We start from the raw sequence: 12,627 nt of genomic DNA on the forward strand, positions 1-12,627 counted from the left end.
GCATTTAGCAGATGGCCATGATATTACAATTGTAACTAAAAACATTTAAATGAAGAATTTTTTGTGTGGTATGAACAGTCAATTGAGAAAATTGGAGCTACAACTTGTGAAGAGAAGGCAAGTACGAAGGCTATTTAATAAATTATCCAACTTTAAATTTTTGAGGCATCACTAGGAAGGGTGAATTTATATAATTAGCATTTTAACTATATTGGGGGCATTTGTATAATGAATAGTAAATTTACAGGGTAAAGTTGTCTGCCTATCAGACTAGTAAAACATATTGATGGATGGATTGTTGAATATTTTCTTCTTACAAGATGACCTGTAAGCTATGAAGCTTAGAACCACGAGATTTCATTCGAACAAATGCGGAAAAATAACAACCCAATGACTTGATAACAATCGAACACGCCACCTTGACCCTTAAGTTGGTTGAATAAAGCTTGAGTACCTTGTTATGAATTCTTAACCCTTATGGAAGACCTAAGAACCAAAGAATATGAAGAACTCCACAAACTTTACCCCCAAGTCTGATATCTTTTATCTACACTAAAACTTCACCAGAGAGAATAGCTCAAAATAAATTCAAGAATAAATTTTTTAATGATCCCATATTGATTGAACGTCAAAATTCGTCCATAATATATACGTCTCCTAAACTAGGGTTTTCCAAAACAAAAGGGAACAATTATAAGCATTAAAGGAAACTATGATATGGAATGGTTTTTCCATATCTTGAAAATTATACCTAATCTTAAGCAAACTTGGGAATGAAGCAAACATATTCACCAATTTGTAGCTTGAATATGAATCCGTTGTTGCAATTAAAATGATATGTTGCTTCACTTGAAATTTTCATTTTCCAAAATCACTTCTGCGTCTCCATGGATCATATGAGTTCTATGTTAGTGACTTTTAATGGATCATATGTGAAAGTTGAAAGGCCGAAAACTTAGAAACATAGTGGTGCCCAAAATTTCTATGGTACTGACTTTTAATTTGCTTTATGAACTTTTCTCACGTGGCTGACGTCTGCTGTGCATTTTCCAGTCGCCAGATGATTCTTCTTTTTCATTGGCAAACATTATTCGTCACCATGAGACAGAGTATATGAGTTCTCTTGAGGTGGTGTTTATTTTCTTTTCCTTTTTCTGGTTCTACTCGACTATTGCTATAACATTTTAACAGAGTTATATTCTGGCATTTGCAAATGGCAGACATCTTATTCCAATTTGCCAGATTCAACATTCAAGGTACTCTTTTGGCTCTTGTATGTGTAAWTTTTTTAGATATAGGGTGATTATGTCACTGTCAATATTATGTCAATGTAGTTAGATATTAGGGTTTGTACATATTAAGTCTTGTCAATGGAATAATATATGCTTGCTGAATAAGTTTACATGGTCAGTCATTTGTGCCACCTTGATGTTGTACTATATATATATACACACACACAGAGGTTTGTTGGTGAAATAATATACACSATTCAGATACTTTTACATGGTATCAAAGCTCATGGTACAACCATCCATAGCATTTGCAGCCGCTGTCTCCTGAAATAAAGCAAAACGGAAAAAAAACCCTAAAAATTTCCAGACCTTCTCAGTAACTGTAACAGCCTGTAGCCACTTGTCTCTTTGGCCTTCGCCCCGACCATCCCAGTATGCCCCGTTATAGCAAACTAAGTGTGTGTTTAGTGTCGATGATTCTTGATAGTATCCTATGTCTACCTTTTGGGGAGATATCAATCTCATACTTATAGAATTGGTCTGAATGAAATTCTTACATATTGGGTTGATTGATGATTCCCATATTTATTTCTTAGTTCTTATCAATTCCTGTAATGTAAAAAAGAAATATACTTTCTAGTAGAATTCCTGAAGCCATGCACTCGCTTAGGTTAACTCAGATTGGTTCTAGGGCACTTGCTTCTTGTGAGCTGTATACCCACTTCAGGGTTGATGAGCTTGAATAGTGGCTAGGGTTGATGAGCTTGAATAATGGCTAGGGTTGATGAGCTTGAATAGTGGCTTCCATTATCTTCTAATCCCATTGTTATGAGACGAGGTCCAGACAAGCTTTTATTCTCACATTGAGAGCTTGTTCTCTATAATGATTTTGCTCGTCCAAGGACACAATTGAGCTCCTGTTTCATAGCACACAAGAGTCATTTAGGGGTGGTTGATTTTTTTTCCCATTAAGCTATGTATCTCTTAAGTTGTCTATAAGCATTGATTCATCTGGATGAACTAAGATCTATTGTTTTTTAATTTTTTGTCCTAAATAAATAGTTTGAATAACAAAAATTACCATTCTAACCTTCTATCTACATAATGAAAATTAATTGTTTGATAAATCTTCTGAATAAGAAAAAAATTGTATGAGTTATATAAAATAACATATATTCAACAAGTTCCTCACAATACTTAAGAACTTGAAATATATATAAAACATTTAAGCATCATTGTTCTATTATAGTTTTTAATTTATACATGTGTTTTTTATGAGACATGGGATTAAAATTTGTTGGGCAAGGGTATTTTTGGGAAAAACTCTAGCTTAATGCATTAAATAGGTTAGGTTGGCTTACAATGTTAAGCCCATCTCTTAGTATTAAGTTAAAACCAAACATTTAATATAGCTTAATCAATTAAGCGAACCACCCGTTAATCTTAGTAAGTTGAAATCAAACACCCCCTAGCTTTATATGGTACAAAGGGGATCTGGTTCTGGTTGTGATGATAAACAGGTATTGGTAGAGGTTTTACTAATACGTTTGGTCTAACCACAACATGAGGCTCTTCTAACGTACTCGACATATGATTGTAATGGATAATCGTTGCTTTCACACTACGGGGTTGTTTGATAGTTGCTGAATGGTTTGGTGCAGGATGATTAAGTGGTCAGAATGATTAAGACGTTCTTATGATATGTGCAAAATGAAATACGGTTGTTTGGTAATTGTTCAGAATGAAATTAGGGTGYTGAATGGTTCACGGAGGCGCAAGATACAAAATCAATCAGAGGGTCTTAGAACCATTAAGGCATACTTATTTTTGCCAAACAAGTTTCAYCTCTTAGAGATTCAGAGGCTGCCTCTTAATGGAACTATTAAAAGGTAAAAAAAACAGTGCCACATTAGTTTGCATGGTCAACTCCATGGAGAGAAACTTGATTTACTACATGCATATCAAGGGCTTTTTACATGATTCCATAACACTGTCATGTAATTTTATCATGCATCCACTTTTTATTGGATTACGCATTGATGCTTGGCATGATATAAGAACACATTGCCAAAACTATCTTTATCTCCTTATTTCCAATTAAGTTAGCTCGTTTTAGCAGAATTCATATGACAGTGGGGCTGTTTGTTTGCATCTGGATGATGCCATTCAAAGTTCATCTCTGAATCAATCAGACAAAAAACATGTTTGGCAAAATTTTAGCGGCTTCTTAATCATTCCAAAAACCTTTGTATCGTTCCTTCAATGGGGTAAGAGCGTATGATTCAAAAGYGTGACATTTCCATGGTTACCCTCACATCCACTCGTGTTTGTCTCCTACAATCACACCAAAACCATCCATTCCTCACCCTTCTCACTCTTTTCGTTCTTTGAAGATGAACCATTTCGATTGTCAAGTTCATCCACTGTCTTTTCCATGTACTCGTACTCATCGAAGTCCTTTCTCTCACATGTACTTGTTTTCAACGTCCATATTAGGGCCTTGGAGGATTGAATTTGATGGGGCGAAGGTTGTGTGGATTCTTGGACAAAAGCAAACCCTAGCTTTTGCTCTGGAGTACAGTTTGGGTCTTCATTTACTTGATGTCAACAACTTGAGAACACGTCTCCTGTCCAAAGAGACAAGTGAGTTTTCGAACTTTCACATGTCGGTACCTCTTCTTCCTCGATATGTAGTTGTAAAACYGTAACACCCCACATCATACATTGCATGTAACACATACTTCATTCAAAAGAAACACATATATTAAACCACTTAAGTCCCATAATACAAGAAATTATCGTACAAAATACATAGCCCAAAAATTCCAAAATACAAATTCTTGTACTGATCAACATTTATCTACAAAACCAGATTCATCATAAACTCATCTTCACACAGATATGCACATAGGAAAATATTTATATTTTCCCCTTCCCCTTACCATCATGTAACCCAGCGGTTCCTGCAATACATATTAGAAATAMAAAATGAGGGTTAGACCGGAAGGTCTAATGAATCCCTTTTTCCATGTAATTGCAGGGTGAAGATCACCAAAACTTTATTTAAAATCAATTTTTCATGTAACACAGAGACATAACCACATAGTTCACATCGATCAATGACCCTCTGATTTTCAAAGCCGATCTCTGATTTTACAAATAACTCATTTAGCAAAAGCAAGCTAGAACCTTTCAAGTTCCACATAACTCGTCTCTAAACACTTTAATTAGAAACACGGTTATTCAAAACCTCTGGCCAAAAGCCAATTATGTTCTTCTCAATAACATCCTTTTGAGGTAAATCAACTATCTCTATCTGAGATGATAGACAACGGAACCCCATGTCKAGTCACAATCTCTTTAATATAAATCCTTGCTAATCTTTCTAACAAATAATTCTCTTTTATCATAAGAAAGTGTGCAGATTTTGACAGACGATTCACAATCACCCATATGGCATCATATCCCTTTGGAGTTCGAGGTAATTYCATTATGAAATCCATCGTGATATGATCCCACTTCCACATACGAATTTCTAATGACTGTAGATTCCCATATGGTCTTTGATWTTCAATTTTTACTTGCAGACATGTAAAACATCGCTCCACATACTTTGCTATGTCTTTCTTTAATCCAGACGACAATAAAATGGTTTTAAATCTTWATACATTTTATTTGTGCCAGGATGAATAGAATACCAGGATTTATGACTTTAGTTCAAAATAATTTCCAGAGTATTTCCATAGCATGGTACCCATATCCTACCTTGAAAACACAAAAGTTCTTTGTCATTCTTTTCCAAGGTAGAAATCAATTTACCCAATCGTTCAGACTTGAAGTTATCATCTTTGACAGCTTCCTCCTGACACTTTGAAATCTCACCGTGAAGATCTGGCAACAGATTCATTTTCATAGCCACAGCCTTGATTGTACCACTCTTCTATTTTCGGCTCAAGGCATTTGCTACCACATTAGCTTTCCCCGGATGGTAAAGGATTTCACAGTCATAATCATTTACCAGTTCAATCCATCGTCGTTGYCGCATGTTTAACTTCTTTTGATTGAATAAGTGTTGGAGACTTTTATGATCTGTGAATATCTGACACTTAGTCCCCAACAAGTAATGCCTCCAAATCTTCAGAGCAAAAACTACGGCTGCAAGCTCCATATCATGTGTTGGATACTGTTTCTCATGATCCTTCAGYTGTCTGGATGAATACGCAATCACTTCCCCCTCTGCATTAGCACAACCCAAACCCAGCTTCGAAGCATCGCTGTAGACCATGAAATCTTCTAATCCTTCTGGCAAAGACAGAACTGGAGCGCTGCACAAACGATCTTTCAATAATTGAAAAGTCTTTTGTTGATCTTCTTCCCACTGAAAATGTTTTTCCGAGTCAACTTCGTCAATRGCACTGCAATCTTTGAGAAATCCTGAATGAATTTCCGGTAGTACCCTGCTAACTTCAGGAAATTACGGACTTCTGAAGGAGTTCTCGGTGYCTCCCATTTCTCTACTGCTTCAATTTTAGCAGGATCAACCTTCACTCCTGCTTCAAATATAACATGACCAGAAATTGAACTTCTCTCAACCAAAATTCACATTTGGACAATTTCGCGTACAACTTTTTGTTCTTTAGAAGCTCAAGAATCAAATGAAGATGCTTAGCATGCTCTTCTTCAGATTTTGAGTATATAAGAATATCATTGATAAACACAATAACGAATTTATCAAGCTATTCACTACATACTCGGTTCATGAGATCCATGAAAGTTGCAGGTGCATTGGTTGGGCCAAAAGGCATAACCAAAAACTCATGATGTCCATATCGAGTTCGGAATGCAGTCTTGGCAACATCTTCTTCTTTGACCTCTAACTGATGGTATCCTGACCGTAAATCGATCTTTGAAAAGTAACTGCCCGATCAAATAGATCATCGATTCTTGGTAAAGGATACTTATTCTTAATCGTCAGTTTGTTCAATTCACGATAATCAATGCACATCCGAATTGATCCATATTTCTTCTTGACAAACAGAACCGGAGCACCTTAGGGTGAGGTACTAGGTCTAGTGAGATCCCTTTTTCCATATAATTGTAGGGTGAAGATCAGCAAAAGTTTATTTAAAATCAATTTTTCATGTAAATAGATACATAACCACATAGTTCACATAGATCAATGACCCTCTGATTTTCAAAGCCAATCTCTGACTTTACAAATAACTCATTTAGCAAAAGCAGGCTATACCTTTCAAGTTCCACATAACTTGTCTCTAAACACTTTTATTAGAAACACAGTTATTCAAATCCTCTGGCCAAAAGCCAATTATCTTCTTCTCAATAACATCCTTACTACCATTTCCAATAAGAACCGTGATCCTGAATCTTTAAATCACAAAGRAATAAGGATTCAGAGTCATCGTAATCTCAAAGGATATAGTAGTAAGAGTTATATTAATAAACACATACACAAATGCCACCCTTATATCAAAGGTACATCTCTCTTTAATATGCTACCCTTATCCTAAACTACATTTGTCCTTGATATGCCACCCTTATCCCAAGGTACATCTCTCCTCGATATGTCATCCTATTTCCTCATCAAAATTTGCAGATTATTTCCAATCAGGACAGACCGAAGTCACAAACGTCCTGATGGAACATCATCTATAGTTATAACCGGTGTTAATTTCAAAACAAACGTTGTACACTCTTTCTTTATCATTTTAGAAAGAACAATATGTCATTAACATAACCAAGTTTTGAATGTATAATTTATAAACTTATCCAGCCATCAAAATAATTTTAGCCGGACTACATATCTGGTCAATCCCAAARTCCGGACAAGCCTTGGTCGGACTTCCCATCCGGACGATACTTGTCCAAATATACATCATGTTGAATCCGGTCAACATTTAAACAAGAGAATTAAGTTACATACTTCAATTCGGTTAAACTCCTGGCCGGACTTATTCTCATCTGGTCAATACTATAACCGGGCAGGCTTCAATCCGGACAACACTGTGGCCGGATAGATTCTAATCCTGTCAACACTACAACCGGACTCACTCTTCTCCGGTCAAGACTATGACCGGATTCACAAATTTCAAAATCGTTCTAACACTCCATCCGGTCAATACTATGGCCGTATAGTTCCAATCCGGTCAATACTATGGCCGTATAGTTCCAATCCGGTCAATGCTATGACCGGACATGTACTTAATCCGATCAACATGTTTTCAAGAACTAAACTGAATTCAATATACAGAAGATGAAATTCATATGCGTTAAAATGTTAAAACCACTCACCTTAATTCCAAGTTAATGCAAGCAATCCGCACAAAATTCTCTCAAGTTTCCCAAATGGCAAGAAAAACCTAACTCTTAAGTCTTACCTCATATATATACCTCCTTCCAAAAGTGGAAGGCAGCTATGACTTATACATACCCTCAATTTGATATTCATGCATGCATGTATACATAATCCATGCATACGAATATATTCATGCACACACACATACAATCTCATGCATACATACTTATGTATGACTCATAATCATGCATTCATTTTATGCATACATTTTCCATACATGAGAATACATATACTCACGTGATCAAATATAACAATTTATCATGCATTCACATAATCATATATCAAATAATCACATATTGATTACCTTGGTTATCACAAAAACATTGATGTTTTTTGATCAAAATTTTCCTTCAACATATGTCTGCTACCTGTTTGATGAAATGCTTAAAATAAATTCTTCTATGGTTCACGTGTGTAAATTTGAGTTCTGATTAAAATTGGAACAAACTACAGTTCGCATGTGCTACTGTATTTGATACAATTGAATAAAATATATGGTTTTTACATGTTCCTTTTTATATTGCTAGAAAAGTATAATTGCATAAGCTCTTGTATTGATATCTCCATCTCCAAAATGTACCTTATATGTTATATCGCCACCTTTTCAGATAATCTCTTATCTATAAAGAAAAAGTACCAGAYATGAATTGTTTTAGGACATGCTTATCCAACTATTTTTTTTTTCTTTTTCTTTTCCAACTACTATCCTCAAGAATTTTGAGACTTCTCAATTTGATCGAGATTGACTGTTCTATTCACCATAGTAAACTATGAGTGAGCGATTTAGGATATTCGCAATCTGGTTAGCATCCTTACGCAGGACGGTTGAAGCAATTGGAACYACGTATCAATTTGTTATCTGCTTACTCATTGTGAATCATGTTAGAAGAGTAAGMACGTTTGTATGTCCTTCCCGTCTATCTCCATTGTGTTTGCTTGTATCCTTGTCGTTTTGAAACTAGAATGTTCAATTTAACTACTTGAAACAAAAGATAAGCATATGAAATTGGGGAATCAAACCCCTAAATCTACACTAGTTTGGTGAGTCAAAGAGGGTTGTCAAACCCAGATTCTCTAACCCTTGATTTGCTATTGGAACCTTTTTATTTACAGCTAAAAGTTGTGTGGATTTTTCTGCTTTTCTAGTGCCAAAAAACAGCAATAAAGGGCTTTCGGTTTTGTTGTTTTCCCCCCTACTTTTCTGCTACATTAGTGGGGCTAAAATGAGGCTGTTTTTCTAGACTCTTGTGCTGTATTGGGGATTGTTATTTTTGTGCAACAAAAACAGGGCCTGATATCTAGCTCCATTCTTCGAGACATCTTCACCTTTTCCAAAAAGATAAAATTGTGAGAAGGATCACCATTTTGTAGCTTTGACCTTTACACTTTACAGCAGTCTACYAAGTCATTTCTCATCAACCTTCAAGCAAAAAGTTCCCCAAATGCTACAGTTTGTCAAATGTTATGCAGCATTCTATGATAACCATTAACCAGCATAAAAACTTGAAGAATACGAACACCTAAATACTTATTTAAACCAACAATTCCAGGAGAACAAAATACTAGCTAAAAGYGAGATTACACACAAAATAGCTCTCAAAATGAGAGTAATGACACCTGCAACCTAAAATTGTTAGTTCTCGTGAAGTATCTAAGAAGAAAGATGAAAAGGACATAAAGCACAMAAAGGYTACATCAAAARTGAGATCTTTGATTTCTTTGTCTTATTCCTGAAGTATTATTTGCTTATTATTATCACAGACCAATCATATTATGATGTTTTAATTCCTTCCATCCACTTGCGTCCCATTGTTTTTTAAGTATATAGGCTAAGTAAAAATTTAGAGATATCCATAGGACTTCATTAGGCATATATTTCTTTTACTTTTTCTATTTATTTTAGAAGATCTGTTTCATTTTCGTRTTCTTTCATGAGACAGCCGGCTTTACCAGAATAAGAGCATACTTGTGACCTTACGGCACACAGTCCAAATGCATATTAAACCTGTTACTTATAACCCTAAGGAACTGTCTTATATCAACATTAATATTTTCAGTTGAGGACTGTTGAAGCAATTTTAATGATATGGTATATATATATATATATAACTGTGTTTGTATTATTTGTGGATTCAATTTTAATGATATGGTATATGCAATGCAGGATCTCCGTAGGAAGCTTCCAGTTACTCGTACATTATTCCCTTGGCACAACACTATGCAATTTAGCCTCACAAGAGATATCACAAAAGAGCTGGGAATCGAGAAGTAGAACAAAGGTTGATTTGGGTTTTCTGATCTTGAAACCAAAATTGTTKCATGTTTTGCTGAACAAGCATGTGTTAGTTTCCTCCTGTTCCTTTGTTTTGTTCCTGATGATATTGTTGTGTTAAATTCTTTTTGATTAGTTGCCGCTTTGGACATGTTTAGGGAAGTTTTCTTGTTCCTACTTAACACAAAATTGACATTCAAACTTGAAACTTGATAACTAAAACATGTCATATTGGCGGCTGGCCTTACCTCTTTTAGTTCATAGTCCTATGGCCAATTTCTTTGCTTTTAACGAAAGTTTATGACTAGATTTAAAATTTATGTTGTCAATAGCTATTTAAATATATTATTGTTTTTCTTATGCAATAATTCTATAAAAATATGATTTGCGTTAAAAATCAGAATAACATAAATCTTTGTTCATACCATTATATAAATCAAGGGGTTTTAATGTATTTTTTGGTTCATGAGGAACATGTTTACTACCAGAGATCGGGCCTTCGTAACTRGTCCTATAACCCGTCTCAAAGCTTGAATTTGAATTGTAGCATGCTATGTGTCACCCGGTCATTGGTCCTGTTTGGTACTTTTTTTATTTTGTTTTTGGTCWTTTTGATTGTTTTTATTACCATTTTTGAGCATTTTTTTTGTTTTTCTTTAATTAATTAATTTATAAAAGTTACCGTTTTACCCTTTTGTAGTATAAATAGAAGTTTTTGTTGTTTCTTTTAGAACCATCTCCCACCTCTAAACTTCTCTTATGACAACGTAACGGTTCGTCTTTGAGTCATGATTTTACGAGATATCAGAAATCAAGAAGAGGTATCTTAAAAAATTTTAAGTTCTCAAGTCGGTGGCTCTCAAATAGGTTGTAATATCCGCGATGGTTTTGGATCTCAACCCTCGAAGATTAGTAGTTTGGGAAGACTAGGATTTAGACATTATAGTGTGCTTGTGCTTTTTACGGCCGAGCGAAATTCCAGGAACGGATTTGGCGTAACCAATGCCTACACCAGACCATATATATTTGGATGTATAATGTGGAAATTTGCCGGATGATGCAAGCAATGATTCAATTTGGCATATGTCGTTCAGTCACTTTGACAACATGCAATTTAGAAGGTGGATCCAAACATCCGTCTTATTGAGATATAAACAAGTCATTTAACTATATGCTAGAATGGTAATAAAAAGTGGTTAGAAACAACTGATTACCCATTGCAATGATGCTAAAACGGTAATAATTTTTTTGCACAAAAACATTTTTGTCTGGTTTGGAAACCTCGAACTTTAATTGGTGATGAGGGAACTCATTTTATCAACAAAATGTTGAGCGTCGTTCTTAGCAAGTAAAAAATACAAGATCGAGTGGCCACTGCTTATCACCACAAACGAATGGGCTTGACGAACTCTTGAATTGAGAAATTAAAACAATTTTAGAAAAACACCACATCATAAAGATTGGTCACTCAAATTGGATGATGCACTTTAGACATATAGCATCACATTCAAAACCCCCTTGGATATGTCCCAGTATCATCTAGTGTTCGGTAAATCCTGTCATCTCCCATTGGAATTAGAGTACTAGTCATTTTGGGCCACTAAGGAGCGAAACAAGTGAAAATTCCAATTAGTTGAATTGGAAGAATTGTGACATTAAGCCTACTAAAATCCCAAAATTTACAAGGAAAAAACTAAATAGTGGCATGATCATAGAACTAATAGACATAAATTTTYGGAAGGCCAACAAGAAGTCTTATATTTTAACTCTCGCCTAGAATTGTTCCGGGTAAACTTAAGTCACGTTGGTTCGATCCGTTCACAATTAAGAAAACCAGTCCATTTACAATTAAGAAAATCAACCCCCAAGATGGTAGCACTTTCCATGTCAATGGCCATCGGGTTAAGCACTACCTTCCCGAAGGGGCGCCTAACCATGTTGAAAAATCACTTTAAGTGATGTTTGTGTGTTAGGAATAACCCTTGTAAATTGTAGGATTTAACTTATGTTGTTATTTTTTTTATGCAGGCAGATTTAACTTCGGAGTCAGAGTGGTGAGAGCAGAAGGCAAGAGTTGGAAGGAAGCAATAGACAAAAATCTGTTGAATAATAAAGTGTATGGGTCACTTTAAAATCCTCGCCTTTTAAAGCACCTGTACTTAGGTGACCAAAAAGTTTCCTATCCCCAAAAATCATTTTTTATGAAAAAAAAACCCGTTGGGCATTTATTGATATATCTTTTTTGTATAAGACAAAAGGTAATTCATTATTTGGGTAAAACYTGATTTACCTTTTTCCCATTCCCCATAACCGTCCTATTCACACCGATCCTTCCCCTACCTTTTTTTTAAAGAAACCCACTCAAGAAAACCTCTCCATTACCCTTACCCATGGCTCGCTCCAAGAAACTCATCACTGGTCCCAATCCTCCYCSCTATATAACCCACGCACAAAAAATCATCGAGCACCGGGATATCACTGCCTTGCCTGCCTCCGTCACACCTCCTCCGCTTCTGTCTCCTTATCTGCCTCCATACACATACACACACGTACACACACTACCACCCCCGTTAACCACTCCTTACGAATGGAGGTCCTCGAARGAGCCCAAGTGTGATAACCGAGTCCTGGTTATTACCCAATGTATTTATTATGTGAATTAATTGTTTATGTGGATATATGCTTACATGGGTTAAATACGTGAGTATGTGTATTTTATGCATAGGGATATATGCATAATATGTAGGTGC

General features: G+C 35.5%; 1 protein-coding gene across 7 annotated transcripts in view; it reads left to right on the forward strand.

Annotated features, from left to right (window-relative positions):
* The window catches only part of LOC112502781 (F-actin-capping protein subunit alpha), a 60,803-nt gene extending 50,680 nt beyond the window's left edge, over positions 1 to 10,123 (forward strand). For 5 of the 7 annotated variants that reach the window (XR_003067761.1, XM_025106783.1, XM_025106785.1 and 2 more), the window contains 3 exons: positions 1,054 to 1,128; positions 1,221 to 1,256; positions 9,770 to 10,123. Coding sequence is in view for 6 of the 7 variants with exons in the window: in XM_025106783.1 (XP_024962551.1) it covers positions 1,054 to 1,128; positions 1,221 to 1,256; positions 9,770 to 9,877 (219 nt within the window). In the remaining variant the exon portion in view is untranslated. The remainder of the gene's footprint in view (positions 1 to 1,053; positions 1,129 to 1,220; positions 1,257 to 9,769) is intronic. The other 2 variants (XM_025106786.1, XM_025106787.1) reach the window with 1 other exon arrangement.
* The last annotated feature ends 2,504 nt before the right edge of the window (positions 10,124 to 12,627 follow it).

Source organism: Cynara cardunculus, unplaced genomic scaffold, assembly GCF_001531365.2.
Source record: "Cynara cardunculus var. scolymus isolate 2C unplaced genomic scaffold, CcrdV1 Un_Scaffold_1917, whole genome shotgun sequence".
NCBI classification, from domain to species: Eukaryota; Viridiplantae; Streptophyta; class Magnoliopsida; order Asterales; family Asteraceae; genus Cynara; species Cynara cardunculus.